The 24,454-nt window shown below is 39.8% G+C and overlaps 1 protein-coding gene across 1 annotated transcript; it reads right to left on the bottom strand.

The window, feature by feature from the left end:
* Nucleotides 1-11,514: 11,514 nt before the first annotated feature.
* LOC143925345 (olfactory receptor 1500-like) lies at nt 11,515-22,856 on the bottom strand. The gene is made up of 2 exons (XM_077449919.1): nt 22,646-22,856; nt 11,515-12,650 (listed from the first exon to the last, which is right to left on the bottom strand). Exon 2 carries the CDS (start codon nt 12,626-12,628, stop codon nt 11,675-11,677), a length of 954 nt encoding a protein of 317 aa, XP_077306045.1. The 5' UTR covers nt 12,629-12,650; nt 22,646-22,856; the 3' UTR covers nt 11,515-11,674.
* Nucleotides 22,857-24,454: the final 1,598 nt, after the last annotated feature.

The following is a 24,454-nucleotide window of genomic DNA, read 5'->3' as shown; positions in this document are numbered from 1 at the left end:
AACTAAACCTGTTACCACATAGCCACACGCACCCAACCCCACTTCCCTACCCTTTGTAAGACAACTGTAGTAACATACTAAAGTATGGTGTGCAGGTCACACACATACCAATTACAGCAAATAAGTAATATATATATATATATGTACTGCACTATGCATAACTTTCAGAATGCTCCCCCCCCCTAACATCCCCCTCCCATACCTTATTCCCTTCCCCCTTCCACTTTAGTTGTTAAGTACTACACCCTCCCCCTTCTTTAGTTATGCAAATGTCCAATTTAATGCCATATGTATATCTACTAAAGTATAAATATTGCCTAAATTAGATCATATATTATGTGACAGTCTTTGTATATTCACATAAGTGTATTACGTTATGACTTTATCATTGTATCACTGAAAAAAAAAACTAATAAAATCCATATTGAAAAAAAAAAAAAAAAATTTTGCAAATTAGTAATTTTTCTTTATACATTTTGGCCAAAAGATAAAGGTAGGGGTTAAAATAACTAAAGTAACTAAAATAAATAAAAATAACCCAAATAAATATATATTATTTGGTCTTTGTGAAAGTTATAGAGTCTACAACCTATGGTGCCAATCACTGAAAATTGATCAAACCTAATGTACTGACGGCCTATCTCATTTCTTGAGAAAATAACAAGCCAAGAAAGTACAAATACACCTCAAATGACCCCTTTTTAGAAAGTAGGCGTTCCAAGGTATTTAGTAAGAGGCATAGTGAGTCTTTTGAATTTGTAATTTTTTCCCACAATTTTTTGCAAAATTAAGATGTATTTTTTCACAAAGGTGTCATATTACCAAGTTATTTCTCACATACTGTATAGGCATACTTGCAACTACACCCCAAAATACATTCTGCTACTCCTTCTGAGTATGGCGATACCACATGTGTGAAACTTTTACACAGCCTAGCCGCATAGAGAGGCCCAACATGCAGGGAGCACCATCGGGTGTTCTAGGAGCATACCGTAAATTACACATATCGTTTCCTGACAACCTATCACAAGTTTGAAGACCCTGGAGCACCAGGACAATGAAAACACCCACAAAATAGGCCCATTTTGGAAAGCAAACACTCCAATGTATATTCTATGAGGCATTGTGAGACTTTTGAACATGTCATTTTTTCCACAAGTTTTTGGAAAATGTGGAAAGAATATTAAAACTCTTTTTTTTTTGGTTGAAGCTATAATCCCAGTGTCTTTCATAACTTCTGAAATAATAGCAGTACAGCCAAAATAAGGACATATTTATCTGCCTCAGTTAATTAGTAATTCTTTTAGCCCAAGCACTGCTACCCTAGGAGTACCAGGAGCAGGACCGGCCCGATTCCTCTCCTAGGTGAACTGGGCATCCAGAACTTGTCACATCAATATTCATTCCAAAGGCAATTCAATGCTGGACAATAATATGCACATTAGCAGACTGTAACATGTACAGTGTCTTGCAAAGGTATTCGCCCCCCTTGGCATTTTTTGTGTTTTTTTGCCTCACAACCAGAAATTAGCATGGATTGTTATAGGATTTGCATCATTTAATTTACAGAACATGCCCACAAATTTGAAGATGTTTTTTTTTGATTGTGAAGCAAACAACAAATAGGACAAAAATAACATAAAAAGTCAATGTGCAATAAATATTCACCCCCTAAAGTTAATACTTTGCAGAGCCACCTTTTGCGGCTATCACAGCTCCAAGCCGCTGTGGATAAGTCTCTATGAGCTTGCCACATCTCACCACTGGGATTTTTGCCCATTTCCCCTTGCCAAACTGCTCCAGCTCCTTCAAGTTGGATGGTTTGTGCTTGTGAACAGTAATCTTTAAGTCTGACCACAGATTTTCTATTGGATTGAGGTCTGGGCTTTGACTAAACCATTCCAACATATTTACATTCCCCTTAAACCACTCAAGTGTTGCTTTAGCAGTGTGTTTGGGGTCATTGTCCTACTGGAAGGTGAACCTCTGTCCTAGCCTCAAATCACACACAGAGTGCTACAGGCTTTGCTCAAGAATATCCCTGTATTTAGCACCATCCATCTTTCCCTCAACTCTGACCGGTTTCCCAGTCTCGACTGCTGAAAAACATCCCCACAGCATTATGTGGTTCTTTGAGTGATGTCATGTGTTGGATTTGTGCCAGACATAGCATTTTCTTTGATGGCCAGAAAGTTCCATTTTAGTCTCATCAGACCAGAGCACCTTCCTCCATACATTTTGGGAGTGTCCCACATGCCTTTTCGCAAACTCAAAACGTGCCATTTTGTTTTTTACTGGAAATAATGGCTTTCTTCTGGCCACTCTGTCATAAAGCCCAACTCTATGGAGCGTACGGCTTATTGTCACCCTATGTACAGATACTCCAGTCTCTGCTGTGGAACTCTGCAGCTTCTCCAGGGTTGCCTTAGGTCTCTGTGCTGCCTCTCTGATTAATGCCCTCTTTTTGCCAGGTCCGTGAGTTTTGGTGTGCGGTCCTCTCTTGGCAGGTTTGCTGTTGTGCCATGTTCTTTCCATTTGGTTATGATAGATTTGATGGTGCTCCTAAGGATCATCAAAGATTTGGATATTTATTTATAACCTAACCCTGACTTGTACTTCTCAACAACATTGTCCCTGACTTGTTTGTAGAGTTCCTTGGTCTTCATGGAAGTGTTGGGTTAGTGGTGCCTCTTGCTTAGGTGTTGCAGCCTCTGGGGCCTTTCAAAAAGGTGTGTCTATGTAATGACAGGTCATGTGACACTTAGATTGCACACAGGTGGACATCATTTCACTAACTATGTGACTTTTGAAGGTAGTTGGTTGCACCAGAGCTTTTTATGGGGTCCATAACAAAGGAAGTGAATACATACGCACATGCCAATTATCATTTTTTATTGCTGAAAAATAGTTTTATGTACATAATTTTACTTTACCAACTTAGACTATTGTGTTCTGGTCCATCACATATAATTCAAATAAAAAAAAAACATTGAACTAAAGGCTGTGATGTAACAAAATAGGTAAAAAGCCAAGGGGGCGAATGCTTTTGCAAGGAACTGTAGGCATTCAAAGATATCTATACCGATAAAAAACTGGCTCTATGGCCTGATCCTAAACACAGAGACATCCCATGGCCAGCCTCAGCCTCCTGATTGGTCAAGTCATTTCTGTCAACATCCCCTTGAGGTACAGAAAAACCGGACTACAGCCACAGTTGGAATCTCTTGTTTAACATCAAATCAAGGAACACCCAACAGGACTTCTGAGAGCCATTGTCTGTCTTGCTTATTCATTGGACTTTGCAAACCACGACTTTTTCAGTATTTTTATTTCTCACCCCTTTTGGTCTTTCTGTTGCATTGTTGTCTCTTTGCATCTTTGTAATACCCTTTTCCTGTAAATATTCTATTTGCACCGTCTTTAAATTTTCATTATTAAATAATATTTTTAAAAGTGTCTCTAATGCCCTAACACAAACATAAAGATCCCTGTCTCTTGAAGAGCACTACTACATGGTAAATCCCTGGATATACCTGTTTGTGATGACAGTGTGTGTACAGATGTTTATTTCGATTCATATTTGTCATTGCTGTTATTGTGAATGGATAATAGGCCCAAAGCTATCTGGAGGCAGTTTGAGGTTTGAAAGGGTTAATTTCTTAGTTAATTAAACCCAGTGACAATCCCTGTTAGTCTGTTGGCACTTAGCTTGTGGTCCCGCAAGCTGGAGAATCAGTGCTGGGTGAGGCTGAGAGAGTCATTGTTGTGTATTAGTGACAGCGTGGTGTGAGGTTGACCAGCCATTTGTCACAAGTTGGTGAAAAGGGCAGTGGTCGGACTTGTGTTTGTCACAGATATGATTATAAATAGGCAGGTGTCCTCAACATGTTTCCTGGAGTAAATTTGCTTCATCAGGAGCAAGATGAGTGTATACTAAAATAGCAAACATTTACACAAGGATCTATCTTAAAAAAAAAAACATGTATATGATCAGTAATTACATATTATACATATTTTTACATAATCTCTTTGACCATACTAGAGTGATGTAGAAAATTGCAGCAATTCCCCCAAAGTAACAGGTGTGGGGACAAAAAGGCCAAACTGCTCTGAGGTTGTAGGTAACAGCAGGTTCCACAGATAATAGTGATCAGATAGTGTAATACTAAGCCCTTGTACACACGGTCGGACATTCTGCCAACCAAATCCGTTGGATTTTGTCCGACGGATTTTGTCCGACGGATTTTGTCTGACAGATTTTGTCCGAAACTGTTGCATACACACGGTCGGATCAAGTTGTCGTAAAATCCGATCGTTCAGAACGTGATGACGTTATTTCGTTACGATGGGACTACGTTCAGGCTAGTAGCCAATAGCTTTGGTGTAATAATTTTATCTGACTATGCGTGGCACTTTGTCCGATCAAAATTCTCTACACATGATCGGAGTATGTCCGATCGGACCAGTTTGTCGGAAAATATTTCCAACAAGTTGGAAAATTGGGTCCGACGGATATTCCGACGGAAACAGTGCGATGCAGACCACACACAGTCGGAACATCCGACCAAATGGTCCGATAGGACACATTCCATCGGAATCTCCAACCGTGTGTACAAGGGCTTAGTCAACCCTTGTCTGTGCCTACAATAGCTCAGCAACCACAGGAGCTGAAAGGAAGAAACAGTAGTGCAAATAACAGACTAAATAACAGACTAAAATAATACGATTTTCTGAGGTAGAGGAGGTACCGGAACAGCAAACAGAAGACAAAGTCAAGTCACAACCTTGAGTCAGCGACAGGGTTTCAGGAGCAAGCAGAGTCAACAAGTCTGGATACGGAAGTACAGTACATGCGATCAGGTCACAGGCAGAAGAAGCTGAAGACCATTCAGCAATGATCCAGGGTCCTGTATGACTTTAAGTAGGCCACTGGGCCCCAAAGTCCACCAAACATGCCCGCTCTCCTTTTATATTTCAATCAAAGTCCATGTGGTTTTACACTATGTGGAGTTTTCTATTAGACATTGCTTAAGAGTGGTGAGTTGTGAAGATGAGATGTTATAAAGCTGAAGGGGAAGTAATATTATGTGCTGTGAAATCCTCCCACTTCTAAGCGGTGGTTGCTGGAATGGAGGACATCTAAAAAAAGGGAAGATCAGATGGTGGATGACAGTTTTAAGCTTTTATGACCTTCTTGATCTCTAGAGGTGATTATCCTCTGGTGAATTCTCTGTTGACATCAAGGTGGTGGAATCACTGGACAACGGGTATCGCGTTCTCCTCTATCATCAATATGTGGTGTATACCTTACTATAGAAGAAGTCTACACATTATACTGTTGGGACAATATTTGACACGGTTATGCATGATCTAATGTTTCTGAGTTTGTTTATTTGAATTCTATCTCATTGACTTGTCACATACAGTATTTCATTTGTGTGCTCTGTATCTATGTATACTTCTAATTTTCAGTGTTATGTGACACATGTGGTTATCGCAATACTTGTATTATTTGTATTAGGTGGAGGGAGTGGAAATCACAGAATTTAGAACTCTAATACCCCATACACACGGTCGGAAATTCAGACGGAAAAAGTCAGATCGCATTATGTTGTCTGAAAATCTGATCGTGCACGGGCTCTATCAAACTTTTTCCGTCTGAATTTCCGACGGAAAAAGTTTGAGAGCTGGATCTAAAATTTTCCGACAACAAAATCCAATCTGACTTTTCCCGATCGTGTGTAGAGAATTCTGCTGCACAAAGTGCCACGCATGCTCAGAAAAAAATTTGGAGACGAAAGCTATTGGCTACTGGCCTCTACGTAGTCCCGTCGTACGTGTATAACGTCACCTTGTTCCGAGCGATCGGATTTTCCGTCAACTTTGTGTGACCGTTGTGTATGCAACACAAGTTTCGGCCCAAATCCGTCTGAAAAAATCAGACGGATTTTGTGGTCGGAATGTCCGACCGTGTGTACGGGGCATAAGTATATGAAAATGTATCCAAGTTTGAAATATAAAGTTTAAAGGGGTTGTGAAACCCTCAAGGTTTTTCACCTTAATGCATCCTGTGATGCAGGAGCCCCCCTTTTACTTACCTGAATCCGGTCTTTCGAGGATGAGCACACCAGCTCCAGCTGGTGTCTTGGGCCCTGACTGGATAGATTGATAGCAGAGTAGCCATTGGCTCCCGCTGCTGTCAACAAAATCCAATGATGCGGGAGGCAGGGGCGGGGCCGAGTCCTGCTCATCACCAGCCAACATCCAATCCTCTGATGACCAATAATGGAGGTTCCTAGCACAGTCCAAACAGATCAGAATCTTAGATGAGGCAGAGGAATGGCAATGGTACTCGTGCATCTATTGACACTGTCTGTGGCAATAGACGCATGAGTCTCCTGAGAGAGTGCGGCTGTCCAACGGGGAGCTCGAGAAGAGAAGGAGCCAGGAGCTCTGGTGAGGGACCCCAGAAGAGAAAGATCGGGGGCCACTCTGTGCAAAACCAACTGCATAGAGGAGGTAAGTAAGTAAGTAAGTAAGTATGACATGTTTGCTTTTTCTTTTGTTTGTTTTGTTAATGAATCTTTAGTTATCCTTTAAAAATGGTAAAAAGTAGTGACCCTGACCAAACAATACAGAAAAGTTATAATATTAATGAATGGAGTTATCTAAGGAACGTTTTTTTTTTTTTTTCTTGTCTCCAACAAATCTTTAGAGAAAATAAATCATCAGCTGAATTCATGAATCCTTCAGAGAGACACAACTTTTCCCTCCTGATAATTACGTAACTTAAAAAAAGAAAAGTAATTCAAGTTTGGAATTTAAAAGTTTCCTGGAGACTGAAAAGTGGTAAAAAGTAAAGACATGGACACAACAATACAGAAAAGTGAAAATAACAAAGAATGGAGATCTGAGGAAAGTTTATTCTCTAGATGCCCTCTGCTGACATTTTATTGGATTTTGTCAGGTTTAGATTCATGTAGATTTTTATAAAAAAATAAAAAAACATTTTTTTCAACTATTGAAGTTGATCAAATGTTGTTGGAATATTTTATTATTTTTTTTTTTTTTAAATATAAAAAAGAGAAATTACCCGGAGTAAATGTTTAATTTGGAAACGTGGGAAATAGTTTCTTCCATGGTAACAAATGGTGAATAGTGATCTCCCCCTTATAAATAGTTCTCTTCTGATATCCCCGGCCTATGTGTCATCACAAGTCATTGTACATAATGACATGTACAGAGACACGTATGTAAAACATTCCAACATGACATGTGAGAGATAAGGGAAATATTAGGGAGAGTCCCATCCGAGTATCCCCAGCCTCACCTAAGATTCTGATCTGTTTGGACTGTGTTAGGAACCTCCATTATTGATCATCATAGGACGGGATGTTGGCTGGTGATGAGACTCTCTAATCCAGATCTTCTACATTAGTAAAGATTTATCTACATCCTTCCTGCCCAGGCCAATTTTCAGATTTCTGCGCCGTCACTGTTTAAATTAAAAATTGTGCAGTCATGCTACACTGTACCCAAACAAAATTTTTAGAATTTTGTTCCCATAAATATAGCTTTCTTTTGGTGGTATTTGATCACCTCTATGTTTTTTATTTTTGGCTAAACAAATAAAAAAAAGATCTAAAATTGTGAAATTGTGAAAAAATAGCCTTTTTCTTATGTTAATGTTATAAAATTTTGTAAATAAAGTAAGTTTTCTCCTTCACTGACTGGGTACTGATAAGGCGGAACATTGAGGTGGCACTGACGATGGGCACTGATAGGCAGCACTGATGGGCACTGGTAGGCAGCACTGATGGGCACTCATGGGTGTCACTGGTAGGCCCTGATGGGCACTAAAAGGCTGCACTGATGGGTACTTATGGGTGTCACTGATAGGCAGCACTGCTGGGCACTGATAGGTGGCACTGCTGGGCTCTGATATGCGGCACTGATGGGCACTGATAGGCACTGATACTGGCACTGATGGGCACTGATATGCGGCACTGATAGATGGCATTGTTAGGCATCAATTATGGCACTGGCAGGCATTTGGGATGAGCATTAATTGGCAGCTGCCTGGGTACTGATTGGCATTTCCCTGGTGTTCTAGAGGGGCATACCTGGTGGTCCAGTGTGGTAGCCATCCCTGGTGGTCCTGGCGGCATCCTGGTGGTCCTGGGTGGGCATCCAACAATCAGCACAGACGCCCCCTGTCAGGAGAGCAGCCGATCGGCTCTCCTCTATTCATATCTGTCAGACACGAGTGAGGAAAAGCTGATCAACGGCTCTTCCTGTTTACATCGTGATCAGCCGTGATTGGACACGGCTGATCACTTGTTAAAGAACCACCATCAGAGGCTGTTTACCAAGATCGTTGGTGCGGTGTGTCAGACTGACTATTTCATTTTCTCATTTTCCAAAAAACTGGGACAAAAAGTTACAAGTTCAAAAAAACTTGCCATGCCTCTTACTAAATACCTTGGACTGTCTACTTTCCAAAAAAATTTGAGTGCTTCAAATAACGAGATAGGAAGTCAGTACCTCAGGGCTGAAATGAATTCATAATGATCCTGCACAAGTAAATGTGTAATAATAAATATATAAAGTGCTAAGTGCTAAAAAAAAGAATAAATGAACAATTAATATTAAATATTAAATATATAGAGAGCATCACCTGAGGAAGTCACGTGATCGACGTAACGCGTAGGGAGTGGCCGTGACGTAATACCGGAAGTGACGTAAGACTGGCGGAAGACGCCAGGACACCATTTTCCTTATGTGCTGTTTACTTTTTTATCAAATGTGAGAGTTTAACTGTTATTTTAATAAATTGAACCATTCGTTTTACTAAATACTACACTATTGGAGCCTTTTCCTTCTCCCTATATATTTTCATTGAGTGGCATTTACTCGTGGAAGTCGCTACCTGGTTTTCAATACAGTGGATACAGGGATGAATGGCCCCCTGGTGGCCCAGTGTGGATGGCCATAATTTTCGAGTTATTTACAATTGAAGACCCCCTGGTGGTAAAGGAGAAAACGGAGGCTATTTTCTGTACTTGATGTGCTATCTTTTCAAGGCGTGGAGGTGAGAGTTATGATAGCCCATATCTTTCCGTGCTATATTAATACTTTTTCACCTGCTGTTTCTCTGATTTGGATCTATCTGAATACCTCTGGCGCCGTTGAAAAACATTTAAAGACTTATTATATGGACTCAATTTTTGTGCCTGCTCTCTTTAATATTAATTATTCATTTATTCTTTTTTAGCACTTAGCACTTTATATATTTATTATTACACATTTACTTGCGCAGGATCATTGTGAATTTAATTTCTTATTTTTTGGTATTATGTGAATACTATTAGGTCCAGCTGCAGTTATTAGCACCTGTTTGCAATTTGCACGTGCATATTCATTTAGTGCTGTAAACACTTGTTTTAGTGTATTTAATTTTATTCATTTTATCACTTATCTATTCATATATATTTCTTTTGTATGAGGTTTATCACTATTTTTTCCTATTCGTAGTTTTCCACCTATAGGTAGTAACGCGAAGGCCTTCTTTATTTTAAGTACCTCAGGGTTGCTCAATTTTCAAATATACCGTACATAACATAGTTTGTTTTCTCTATAACTTTAGCACATACCAAATAATATACTCTGATTTGGGTAATTTTTAGCAAAGAAATGTAGCAGAATATATTTTGGCCAACATTTCTGAAGAAAAATTATTTATTTGGAAATGTTTAAAGTGTGTTTTGTTTTCCTTATTTAGCAAAAAAAATTAAAAATATGAAATACCACCAAAAGAAAGCTCAATCTGTCTCGAAAAGTCCGGGCCTTGAATTGGTTAAATCTTCCTTGCATATAATTGGGTATTCTTTGCAAAGATAACGCATTCATTAACCACTTAACGACCAGCGCACGACGATGTGCTTCCTATTTTTTGAAGAGGGATATCTCGGTAACGGCAGCAGCTGCTGCCACAACTGAGATATCCATCTCTTCAGGCGCCGGTCGTCTGTACGATAACGGTGGTCTCCGCGGCGGATTCGCTGCGAGATCACTGCTATCGGCAGCAGGAGAGGTGCCACCCCTCCTCTCGCACCTTCCGCCGCTTACCGGAGCCGTCGGTAGTGGCGGAGGCGATCGGGTCCTTTCACTAGCTGGGTATGGAGACGAGTGAGGCTAAGATGGCCCCCACTCATCTCTATGCCATTTTAGTCCAAATATGAGATCTGAGGACTTTTTGACCCCCCAGATCTCATATTTAAGAGGACATGTCATGCTTTTTTCTATTACAAGGGATGTTTACATTCCTTGTAATAGGAATAAAAGTGATCCATTTTTTTTATTTTTTTAAAACAGTGTAAAAATAAATAAAATCAATTAAAATAAATAAGAAAAAAAAAGTTTTTTTTAAAAACACCCCGTCACGACGAGCTTGCGCACAAAAGCGAGCGCATACGTGAGTAGCGCCCGCATATGAAAACGGTGGTCAAACCACACATGTGAGGTATCGCCACAATCGGTAGAGCAAGAGCAATAATTCTAGCCCTAGACCTCCTCTGTAACGCAAAAAAATGCAACCTGTAGAATTTTTTAATTGCTTATGGAGATTTTTGAGGCTAAAAGTTTGACGCCATTCCACGAGCGGGCGCAATTTTGAAGCGTGACATGTTGGGTATCAATTTACTCAGCGTACCGTTATCTTTCACCATATATAAAAAAAAATGGGGCTAATTTTACTGTTGTCTTATTTTTTTATTCAAAAAGTGAATTTTTTCCAAAATAAGTGCGCTTGTAAGACCGCTGCGCAAATACGGTGTGAAAAAAAAGTATTTCAATGACCGCCATTTTATTCTCTAGGGTGTTAGAAAAAAAAACAATATAAAATGTTTGGGGGTTCTAAGTAATTTTCTAGCAAAAAAAAAATAAGGTTTTTAAAAACACCCCGTCACGACGAGCTTGCGCACAGAAGCGAGCGCATACGTGAGTAGCCCCCGCATATGAAAACGGTGGTCAAACCACACATGTGAGGTATCACCGCGATCGGTAGAGAGAGAGCAATAATTCTAGCCCTAGAACTTCTCTGTAACGCAAAAAATGCAACCTGTAACATTTTTTAAATGTCGCTTATGGAGATTTTTGAGGCTAAAGTTTGACGCCATTCCACGAGCGGGCGCAATTTTGAAGCGTGACATGTTGGGTATCAATTTACTCGGCGTACCGTTATCTTTCACAATATATATAAAAAAATTGGGCTAATTTTACTGTTGTCTTATTTTTTTATTCAAAAAGTGAATTTTTTCCAAAAAAAGTGCGCTTGTAAGACCGCTGCGCAAATACGGTGTGAAAAAAAGTATTTCAATGACCGCCATTTTATTCTCTAGGGTGTTAGAAAAAAAAAACAATATAAAATGTTTGGGGGTTTCTAAGTAATTTTCTAGCAAAAAAAAACTGTTTTAAACATGTAAACACCAAATCTGAAAAGTGGTCCTTAAGTGGTTAAACTAATAAAAATTTAACCGTGAAACATTTTATTTAGGAAAAAAAAATAAAACATTTTTCCTAGAGATACATTTCAAAATGAAACAGGTTTTCTGAATTATGGACATGGGTCAAATAAATATACTTCTGTGTCTTGGTAATGTCTACAAATGAAGATTTAATGTATATTCATTTTTCCCATTGCCGTTGAGACAATCTTCCTAAAGACATTGTAAAATGCTCTTCTGAAATCTTGGTTCCTCAGACTGTAAATCAGAGGATTGAGAAGAGGCGCGATCACTGCATAAAAGACAGATGCCACTTTGTCCACAGCAAAATGTTGGTTAGGGCTTGGCCGAAAATAATTAAAAATAGAAGAGAAATAAAATATGAAGACCACTGTCAGGTGAGAGGTACATGTAGAGAAAACTTTACTCATTTTACCTTTGACTTTTATTTTCAGGACTGTTCTGAATATAGAGACGTAGGACAGGGCGATCAGTGTTAGAGAGCAAACTCCAAGGATTCCACCCAAGATAAAAATGAGAAGAACGTTGATGAAGATGTCACTGCAGGAGATCTGAAGAAACTGAGGAAAGTCACAGAAGAAGCTTTCTATAACATCTGACCCACAAAATTTTAAATTTAACCCACAAAGTGTGTGAATTAAGGCATTAGTACAAGCAAGACACCATACGATGCAGGCCAACTGTACGCACACTTTCCCACTCATGATCTGCGTGTAATGTAATGGTTGACAAATGGCGATATATCGATCATAGGACATGACAGCCAACAGTAAAAATTCAGTCGTGGAAAAGAAAAAAAAGAAGAAGACTTGGGTTATACATGCTGGTATGGTAATCTTTCTTGTCTTGGTGTAAAGGTTGAATAACATCCGTGGGACGGTTAATGAGGAATAACAGAGGTCCAAACCGGCCAGGTTCCCCAGGAAGAAATACATAGGAACATGGAGGCGAGTGTCAATGACTACGAGGACTATGATCAGAAAATTCCAGATGAATGTCAGAAGGTAGGTGTGAAGGAAAAAGAGAAATAGCGGGAGCTGAAGAGCTGGGAGGTCAGACAGTCCAGACAGAAGGAATTCATTCAAAATGGTCTGATTTCTCATTGCAAAATTTCCAATCTTCCTTCTATTTGATAAGATAAGTAAATAAAAATGAACAAAAAATAAACATAAGTGTCATGGTTATGCAGTGATCTTCCTGTGTTTGCTTACCTCCCCTCATGTCTTCAGACTAAGAGGCCAGCCACTTCCACCTGGTGGTTTTTATAACCTCTCCTCTAAGCATGGCTCCACCCCAGGCCCTATCAGGGAGCCCTATATTAACCTGTGCACTGCAGGCCATCAGTGCTGATCAACCATTGTGTATTCCTTTGTGTGTTTAGCTTCCTGTTACCTGCCGTGTGCTCTTCCACTGTTTTCCGTTACCGACTTTGGCGTGTCTTTGACTATCCCTGTTTGCCTGTGATCCTGACCTTTTGGCGTGTCCCCGACTATTCTTGTCTGCTTGTGGCCCCGACCTTGGCTTTGTCCCTCACCATCCCTATCCTCCTGTTGCCTACTGTGGGTGTGAGCTGGGTAACCCCGGGGGTCGCGACCTGGAGCCAGTTGCAGCCAAGTCCATCCTCACCACTCGAGGCTCTGGTGAACACCTGCTGGCTCTTAGACTCCGTGCCCCAGGGAATCCTACGCTCTAACCCCCGGTGGGACCTGTCTCCCGTCCGCAGCAGTCAGCCGTAGGGTCCACAACCTTGCGGTGCACTCCTGATCCCTACGGTGTGCATCTGTCACCTCGCCTCAAGGTGACCTGACAATAAGAAAATAACAACACATTTCAGCAATTCATTGAAAGGCTTGACTTATGCTTATAATATCCAGTAGCGATATTCTCCTACAATATTCAAAAATGTTGATTAAACTTGTACGCAAAAAACAAGCATGGAGCATAATGTAGCTAAATTGTCCTGAAAAATGTAGGATGCATGGAGCAGAATGTAGTTAAGTGTATTTATTGTCAAAGAGATTGACAAAAGACAATTGTTCCCTAAGATTTAGGAAATGTATGCTGTCGATCCCACCCGGTATGATTAGGACCCCAAATTAGGCTTCAAAATATGTGATTAAAATGTCCTAAATGCAGTATATGACATTCTGTCTGTCCCCATGCTGTAAAGCACTGTGCAAACTGTTGGCGCTATATAAATCCTGTATAATAATAATGATAATTAATCACCTGTGTCAATGGGCTTTTATTTGCATCAGAACTGCTCCTCTTCCCATAAATATATAGGAATTTAATCACTTCCAGACTGCCCACCGTCGTTATACATCGATACTTTGAAGAGGAATATCGTTGTTATGGCAGCAGATAGCTGCCAAACCCCCCGGTATCCTCTTCTTCAGAGGTCGGTCTGTTTCAAGATAAAAGTGGTCTCTGCGGCAGATTCGCCGAAAGATCAGTTTTATCGGTGGCGGGAGAGGGGCCCCCTTCCTGCTGCGCTCCGGTGCTCTCCACCGCTTACCGGAGCCGACGGTAGTGGTGGAGGAGAGTTGGATCCTTTCCCTAGTCTGACATGGAGACGATATCATTGCAGGGCAGAAGGGCAGAAGTGACGTCAAAACGTAACTTCCGCCCATAGCTCTTAAAGGGACATTTATTTATTTTTTACATTTTTTTAAATGACAAACTTTTTTTTTTTATTGATTTTTTTTTTTATTGCATTTTAGTGTAAATATGAGATCGGAGGTCTTTTTTGACCCCAGATCTCATATTTAAGAGATCCTGCCATGCTTTTTTTCTATTATAAGGGATGTTTACATACATAAAAAAAAAAAAATTAAACGCACCCCGTCCCGCCGAGCTCACGTGCAGAAGCAAATGCATACATGAGTAGAGCCTGCATATGAAAACGGTGTTCAAACCACACATGTGAGGTATTGCCGTGATCGGTAGAGCGAGAGCAATAATTCCAGCACTAGACCTCCTCTGTAACTTAAAGCATGCAACCTGTAGAATTTTTTTTAACAGATGTTTTTAAGGGTAAAAATTTGTCATCATTCCACGAGCGGGCGCAATTTTGAAGCGTGACATGTTGGGTATCAATTTACTCGTTGTAACATTATCTTTCCCAATATAAAAAAAAAAAATTGGGCTAACTTTAATGATGTCTTATTTTTTAATTCGAAATTTTTCCAAAAAAACTGCGCTTGTAAGCCCTTGCACACACGGTCGGACATTCTGACAACCAAATCCGTTAAGTTTTGTCCAACGGATTTTGTCCGATGGATTTTGTCCGAAACTGTTGCATACCAACGGTCGGACAAAGTTGTCGGAAAATCCGATTGTACATAACGTGATGACGTTATTTCGTTACGACGGGATTACGTTCAGGCTAGTAGCCAATAGCTTTGGACTAGGAATTTGATCTGAGCATGCGTGGCACTTTGTCCGTCGGAGTAGGCTACACATGATCGGAGCATGTTGTCGGAAAATTTTATAGACAAGTTGGAAAACTTGGTCCGTCGGATATTCCGACGGAAACAGTCCGATGGATTATCCGACAATACGGTCCGATCGGACACATTCCGTCGGAATCTCCGACCGTGTGTACAAGGGCTAAGACCTCTGTGCACATACAGTGTGACAGAAATGATTGCAACGACCGCCATTTTATTTAAAAAATATATAATGTTTGGGGGTTATATGTAATTTTATAGCAAAAAAAATATTTTTAACTTGTAAAAAACAAATCTCAGAAAGAGGCTCGGTCCTTAAGTGGTTAAAAGCAGCTCAGAGCAGGTTGAGAAAGTTTAGAAGGAGAGGAAATTCCGATCAGATGGAGGTCAATTCTTGCCAAGTGTACCGATCAGTGAATTCTGAATGATCTCAGAAGTGCCTCAAATTGATGTCAAATGCAAGAAGAGTGCATCTGAAAGAACATTCTATTTCCTCAATGACACAAGCCCAAAGGTCATTGACACAGACCCCAAATCAGTCTAGCGTTTGGTAGAGTCTAGAGTTTGGTATGGTTTCTCATTTCACACCACAGAGCTGAATAGACCTTAATTTTAGTAGACATGCGCACACTGAAATATTTTGTTTTCGGGATTTCGTTTCTGTCTGAAAAATTAATTTATTTAGTTACTTCCGAAATTCGTTTTTGTTTATTTTGTTTCGTTAAAAAATGCATTAGTCTGAAAATCTGAAATAATTAAGGTGGAATCTGTCATTGAAGGCTTATGGTGTCTGTCGAATGGTCTAAGAAGATTCAACGGAGCAGCTAAACTGTACGACACCGCAATCGTACATTTCTGGTCGAATGTTCCGCCTACAAGCTATAGTAGAATTCTAATATCGTATGACACTAGTAATAATTATATTTATTAATTATTATTACTAGTCAACCAACATTAGAATTCTTCTATAGCCTATGGGCGGAGCATTTGACCATAAATGTCCTCTCGCGGCGACTGCTTCATCGGATCTTCATGTTGAATCTTTTCTCTCTATGTAGAATAATCTTGGAGCTGAATAGACCTTAAAGCGGGAGTCCGCCGGGGGTTCCGCCGTTTTTTTTTTTTTAAAAGCCAGCAGCTACAAATACAGCAGCTGCTGACTTTTAAAATAATGACACTTACCTGTCCAGCGCGCCCGCGATAATGGCACCCGAAGCCGATCTCTCGATCGTCTCTCGGGTGCTGCCGCCGCCATCTTGGGTATGGGAATCAGGAAGTGGAGCCTTTCGGCTTCATTTTCCGGTTCCCTACTGCGCATGCGCGAGTCGCGCTGTGCAATAAGGATGGACACGCTGCCTCTGGGATCTGTGTGTTTCCCAGCAGGCAGCGGGGGACTTTCGGAAAGGGGCGTAGATCTACGCCCCTTTCCGCAGAGAGCTATCCCGGAAGTGGGTGCAGATACCTGTACTGTACAGGTACCTGCACGCCCTTCACCCCTGAGAGGTGCCAATTGTGGCGCCGGAGGGGGGGAGGATTCCAATGAGCGGAAGGTCCACTTTAGGGTGGCCCTCCGCTTTAATTTTAGTAGACATGTGCACACTGAAATCAATTAAAATTAATGAATTTAATTTATTTATTTAGTTACTTCCGAAATTCGTTTTTGTTTATTTTGTTTCGTTAAAAAATGCATTCGTCTGAAAATCCAAAATAATTATAGATAATAATAATAGAGCTAAGGTTAGGGGCACATTCGACCACAGGTTCGATGGACACAGATCGCTATTGTCAGCGTCATGTCGAATCTCCTATCTATATCCAACTGTTGCAACGAAAACTAAAATAAAGCATTTGTTTATGTAGGATCTTTCGGTTTCTGGACTCTGTACGTTCGTTATCGTTTGTTAAAATGATAACGAAAATACTCAAAATTCGGACGAAAATGCATTGGGACGAAAACAAATGCACATGTCTAAATTTTAGGAGAAAAGCTGGAAATCATCAATCTGTAATAGCAATCACCTGCTTCCCACCCACGCAAAAGCCAAAAGACAACTACAGCAAGGGCGTCCAGTTATGGGAGGGCACCCATGCATGTCCTCCTAGAACCCTGCCTCCCACACATCCCTTGGAGCGTGCATTAGGCGTGCTCTAGGATTGCTGTGTCCTTTGGATCCTTTGATTCATGGTAAAGCGACAATCACAGCTGATTTGCTGAGTTTCCGGTTATTGGCAGTCCTTTCTTCACACGCTGTGCCTGTGTAAGGAAAGGACAGCCTTTACCCGGCAAGGCTATCAGTACTTTTTTACACTGATAGGGCACTTTTTTCAAAATGTTTAGTATTTTTTTTATATATGTTTAGCAAACAATAAAAACCCCAGTAGTGATGAAATACCAGTAAAAATCTCTATTTGTCTAAAAAATATGATAAAAATTTCATATGGGTACAGTGTTACATGACCGCACAATTGTCATTCAAAGTGTGACAGAGCTGAAAACTGGCCTGGGCAAGAAGGGGGTGAAAGTGCGCCTTATTGGCGTGGTTAATGGACCTTACATTGCGCTAAAGACATGTCTATATACTTATCCCTATATAGATATATATCCCTATATATAGATATGAAGATTTTACCACCAAACAATTATATCTTTTCTATATTATTGGGATAAATAGGTCAGTTTTTGTCCATGAGGCCCCCCTCCGTTTTTTTTTTATTGTATGATGGGGTCCCTCATCTGTGGTTATCATGCTGGATGACTGGATGCCTTCTTCACCGTGAGCATCATCTTGTTTTTAACTTGTAAAACATACAAAACGGCATGCTATTTTCTGATATTCTATGCTACAAATATGCTGCATTTTGCATTGCAGATTACTGTCCCCCTATAATTCCTGAAGAAGCAGGCGTTGATCCGAGAAACGCGTTGAATTTTGGATGCTTACTTGAATAATGGAATGAGGCATTGTGAATTAATGAATATAATTAAGAATTAGTATTGGGGTATCTGAGGGGTATTTATGTATGTTATATCTATATGTACGTGAAACAGCATTTAATAAGTGCTTTACTTCCAATACTTCTAATGATATGAATAAAAACATATGCTTTTACTAAATATTGTTTTGACTTGGTACCTTTTAACCGATTCCCGACCAGCGCACGCCGATGTACGTCGGCAGAATGGCATGGGCAGGCATATTGGCGTACAGGTACGTCCAATCTTCAATGCCGCCCTGCCAGCCGGGACCCCTGTGAGTCCGATCGCGGGTCCTCTCCTCCAGACTCGATCGCTGCGGGCATACCCGCGATCGTCTCACGGGACGGCTGAATGGAGAAATGCCTTTGTAAACAGCATTTCTCCATTCTGCCTAGCAACTAGTGACTCTGATCTCTGCTCCATGTGATTGGAGCAGAGATCAGTGTTCACTAAAACAAAATCCAGCCCCCCACAGTTAGTAACACACCCCTAGGAACACTTAACCCCTGCACTGCCACCCACTGGTTAACCCCTTCACTGCCAGTGTCATTTACACAGGAATCACTGCATTTATATAGCACTGATTGCTGTATAACTGACAATGGTCCCAAAAATGTGTCAAAAATGTCCGATGTGTCCACCATAATGTTGCAGTCACAATAAAAATCGCTGATCGCCGCCATTACTAGTAAAAAAAATAATAATAAAAAATTATTAATAAAAATGCCATAAAACTATCCCTATTTTGTAAACGCTATAACTTTTGCGCAAACCAATCAATAATCGCTTATTGCGATTTTTTTACCAGAAATATGTAGAAGAATACGTATCGACCTAAACTGAGGGAAAATTTATTTTATATATTTTTGGGGGATATTTATTATAAAAAAAGTAAAAAATAATGCGTTTTTTTCAAAATTGTCGCTCTATTTTTGTTTATAGCGCAAAAAATAAAAACCGCAGGGGTGATCAAATACCACCAAAAGAAAGCTGTATTTGTGGGAAAAAAGGGACATCAATTTTGTTTGGGAGCCACGTCGCACGTCCACGCAATTGTCAGTTAAAGCGACGCAGTGCCGAATCGCAAAAAGTGGTCTGGTCTTTGACCAGCAAAATGGTCCGGTCTGTAAGTGGTTAAAGTTCTGCAGCTTTTTTCTGTTAGAATTTCTTCATATACATTGTATTCAATTTAGGATGTGGTAACATTATAGATATTGCCCTCCCTTCTTACTTGTTTTATGAGTGCAGAAAGCTGCATAGGAAGTCAATGCTCGAAGAATGCTGTTAATGACGTTTTCAAGCTACACAAAGAGAAGTATAAAGAGAAGGTTGGAAAATGCCACTTGAGTGACAGCGCTGAGTTTGCTGGTGCCCCTGCCACCACAACCAAAATGGCAGCACCCAGAAGGAGACTCAGGGCTATTGGTTTCCTAAGCTTTTCCAAGTTAATAATATCCATAAAATATGTTATCCACTTCCGGACCGCTGCATGCCGATATATATATGTCCTTACTTTGACAGTGGGTATCTTTGTTATGGCAGCAACTAACCTACAAACTATGGGATACTTTTTTTTAATTGTTTTTACTGGTAATGGAAGCGATCTGCGACAAATCTGACCCCAAATTACACTTTTTTGGGGACCAGTGACATTATTGCATTGATCAGTGCTATAAAAATGCACTGATCAATGTAAAAATTACACTGGCAGGGAAGGCGTTAACACTAGGCTGTGATCAAGGGGTAAAGTGTGTTCCCTCAGTGTGTTCTAACTGTAGGGGGGATGGGCTTACTGGAACATGACAGAAATCACTGTTCCCGATCACTGGGAATAGAAGATTTCTGTCATATCTCTGGTCAGAACAGGGAATTGCCTTGTTTACATAGGCAGTTCCCCGTTCTGCCTGTGTACAAGGCGATCACGGGACGTCGGTAGACATCGAGTCCTCCTTGTATGGACTGACGTACAGGTACGTCAGTTCACGCAGGAGAGCCGACCAGCCACAGCATATCCGCCGACAAGTGGTTAAAGTGTCTAATGTGGGTGCCAATAAAGTCCATATTATGGTAGGATATATTCCTACAATCACTCCACTTCTTATGTAGTCTTGGATGTGGCACTTTGGATGGACCTATACACCTTGACCGACGTTATATAGGCTACATTGTATATATGTCGTTTTTAGACATGTGCATTCCTTTTCATCCGAATGCATTTTCGACCGAATTTCAGGTATTTTCGTTTTGACAAACGATAACGAAAGCGCAGAATCTGAAAAACGAAAGATCCGACATAAATAAAGGCTTTATTTTTGTTTTCGTTGTTACAACAGTTCGATATAGAATAGGAGATTCAACGTCAATCTGACAATAATAATCTGTGTCTATTGATGTCAGGTCACCTTGAGGCGAGGTGACAGGTGCACACCGTAGAGATCAGGAGTGCACCGCAAGATTGTGGACCCTACGGCTGACTGCTGCAGACGGGGGATAGATCCCACTGGGGTTAGAGCGTAAGATTCCCTGGGGCGCAGAGTCTAAGAGCCAGCAGGTGTTCACCAGAGCCTCTGGTGGCGAGGATGGACTTGGCTGCAACTGGCTCCAGGTCGCGACCCCCAGGGTCCCCCAACTCACACCCACAGTAGGCAACAGGAGGATAGGGATGGTGAGGGACAAAGCCAAGGTCGGGGGCCACAAGCAGACAAGAATAGTCGGGGACACGCCAAAAGGTCAGGATCACAGGCAAACAGGGATAGTCAAGACACGCCAAGTCGGTAACGGAAACCAGTAGCAGAGCACACGGCAGGAAATAGGAAGCTAACACACAAAGGAATACACAATGGTTGATCAGCACTGATGGCCTGCAGTGCACAGGTTAATATAGGGCTCCCTGATAGGGCCTGGGGTGGAGCCATGCTTAGAGGAGAGGTTATAAAAACCACCAGGTGGAAGTAGCTGACCTCTTAGTCTGAAGACATGAGGGGAGGTAAGCAAACACAGGAAGGTCACTGCATAACCATGACAATTGAACCTGTGGTCGAATGTGCTTAACCTTACCTCTATTAGTCCAAGATTATATAGAGAAAAGATTCGACAGAGAGAGAAAATATTCGACATAGAGAGAAAAGATTCGACAGAGAGAAAAGATTCTGGAATTGGGTGGGGGAAGTAAAATAAAAATAATGATGATGTTGAATGTTATTGGCTGATTGTAACCAAAGAGGAGGAGCAGTAAAGTAGCTAGAACTAAGTACACACGTACAGCCAACTTACTTTCACTTACGACTGCTAGCAGAGAGAGACACACACACTGAATCATTTCAGAAGACAGTCAATCTTAGCTGGTCCGTTTGAATTGTCACTTGTCAGAGAACCTGAATTATTATTAAGCATAAGCACAGCAGCAGAACCATAGTGAAGCAAGCTACAGTTCAACGTAGCTTTTTCCTAATAATCTGCTGCTATTGTGTTAGTGTGAGAACCTTATAGTGATACTAGTGTTGCTGCTAGTGTTTTGATAGCCTCAGAGGCTGCCTGTGTTGTGGGGGGATTTATTATTATAGAATCTTGTCACCTGTCTGATCAGTGATCGCTATCACCAGTCCACTAGTTTCTGTTTGAACGAGTATATAATATATATATACAGAAACACTTGTGGATGGCCCAGGAATGTCCTCCAATGCCTCCATGTCGCTCTCACAATGGGTTGCCACCATATTCGTTATTATCAGTCACTCACTATCTGACACCTGACACTGTGAGACTTAGACCATTCATTCAACATGAACGACGGAGGTTCGACAAAGCAACAAAAAACACACACGTTTATAATAATATTCGACGGAGCATCGAAACTGTACGACGCTGCAATCCTACATTTCCGGAGTCAAATGCTCCTCCTATAGGCTAATTTAGAGTTTAGAAGCTCCGTCGAATCTTCTTTTTATATTCGACAGACACCGTAAGCCTTCAAAGACAGATTCGACCGTAATTCATGTGGATTTTCAGACTAATGCAATTTTGTGAACGAAAAACGAAATAAATTAAAAACAAATTTCGGGAGTAACTAAATTCATTTATTTTTCGCACGAAAACGAAATTCCGAGACAAAATATTTCACTCTGCACATGTCTAGTAGTTTTGGATGTGGCACGGTGGAGGTCTCTATTACCTTTATGTATAAATTATTAGTGAATAAAAAAGTGACACAATTTATTTAAAGGTTTCAGTACTTAGCTCTTTATTAACATAAATCAGTGAAATATCAAACAGAAACAACCAGATTATGAAAAATTACCCTAAAAAAAAAAACATTTCCTTGATTATTCATTTATATTTTCATCAAATTAAAGAGACATACAAGCATATAATGTTTAGCATAATATTTATCAACTTGTGCATAAAATAAAATTCAATTTTTTTTTACCAAAATAAATATTACCGGAGATGGGAATAAAATAAAATAAATCAATGTGATTAGTGTCGTGTATTACGTAAAAATTATACAGTGCAATAGATGTAAGAAAAAAAAAAAATATTATGCTTCTTTCTTTTCACCTCTGGTACAAAAGAAATATTACAACTTTTGGGATGATCTGGATTTTATAAATGAAACAATGACTGAAATGCACCGTACCTGTAAAAAAAAAAATAATAATAATAATAATAATAATAATAAAGGAAATAAATACCTGTGAATTTCCAAACTGGTAAAGAATGCAATTTTCTTTGTTTTAGCTCCTAGCCCAGATTTTGTCCTCCCCCCAGCAGAGATGAATTCTGATAGAAGAGGGGGAGGCTCCTCTGGAAGAGTTAGAGGTCTGATGGAGACATTTTGCTGAGGAAAGTTAAATGAAAACAGCAGAAGATCTATGTGACATTTCTGGTCACAATACAGTTGTATTCTCTACACATACATATATTTATAATACAAAAATTTCCCCTGACATCTCCGGAGCACACAGGAGTATAGAATGGCTCCGTGTTCTTTTGAGATTAATTTAAAACATGGATTCTTCTGAAAGATGAATCTCTACAGGAAATCAAGCATCAGCATAATTAATTTATCCCTCGACGACACGCGCGTTGGGCCTTTAGAAATAAATAACTGCTTCTAGATTTTCCAGGCTTTACCCTTTCATCTCTTATTTTATTAATAGACGTTTTCTCCATTTTATAAAATGGGAAGTTGTAATGCTGGGAAGAATCAACAATAAAATGGTGTAAAATTGGTGAACAATTGGAAAGATCAAATATAGTAAAACAGAAAAGATAAAAATATATATATTTGGTCTGGCAATAATTGGTAAGTGCCATTTTGTTAGAGCTCACGCATTTGGGTTCCGATTCATAATTTCTTTTCTTTTTTTTTTTTTTTATATGAGTTTTGTCATCATCATTAGTGATCTTACTATATAATGGTGTGTATAACTATAATAATCCGATTGTTTTTCCTGTATACTAATTTCTATTAAATTCATTGCTAGTTGCGCACTTCCCCTGATGAAGCTAATTGCGAAACATGTTGGAGACAAGTGCTGTCAGCCTGTCAACTCTCACTTCTGGGATTCCTCTTGTTGAGTAACAGCGTGTATAGTGTTCTCTGTACCTTTGCATATTGTTTATGCTGTTTTAGTGCTTTTTAATGTATATTAATAAACTTCTAGGAATTTTTACCATATTTTGTTCGATTTTTGGTATAATCAGCACCGTTGAAAAATCCCCCCCCCCTTGTCTTCCCCCCCCCTTTCTATGCATGTATGTATATATATATATATATATATATATATATATATATATATATATATATATATATATATATATAAGGTGTAGGAAGGTTTGGTCTCCAGATGCCCCATTTAGATCTTTCTGAATTTACAGTGATAAGAATGATTTTCCTAATTTTCAAATAACTAAAATAACTAAATTAAAACATTTTTTATTTTTATTTTAGTAAAACTACAGAAAAAAAAAGAGAAGAGATCATTTTTCCAGAGCAGATTTGTAAAATGATAAAACTATGGAAAACAATATTTCTGAATGTTTATGAATTTATGAATAATGATGGTGTCGCAGTACTTTTATGCTTTTCAATAGACTTTTATCCTTTTCAATCTACAATGTATGCCAGGGACGTGCGGCGAGGTCATTGGCTGGTGAGACACTGGCTGGTATCAGAGCAGGATAGACACAGGTTACATACGCCATGATCGTTAGAGCGAGAGCAATAATTCTAGCACTAGACCTCCTCTGTAACTCTAAACATGTATCCTGTAAAAAAAAACTGAGATTTTTAAGTACTGAAGTTTGGCGCCATTCCACGAGTGTGCGCAATTTTAAAATGTGATATGTTAGGTATCTATTTACTGGGCGAAACATCATCTTTCATAGTATACAAAAAAAAATCATGCTAACTTTTTAGTGTTTTTTAAAATTTTTATTTATGTAACAGTATCTTTCGGAAAAAAAAATCATGTTTGAAAAATTTCTGCGCAAATACC

This window comes from Lithobates pipiens, unplaced genomic scaffold, assembly GCF_037356315.1.
Source record: "Lithobates pipiens isolate NorthernLeopardFrog02 unplaced genomic scaffold, aLitPip1_a1.2 Scaffold_22, whole genome shotgun sequence".
NCBI lineage: Eukaryota > Metazoa > Chordata > Amphibia > Anura > Ranidae > Lithobates > Lithobates pipiens.
Note: the sequence above shows the minus strand (reverse complement) of the source record. Positions and strands in the feature narration are given on the sequence as shown.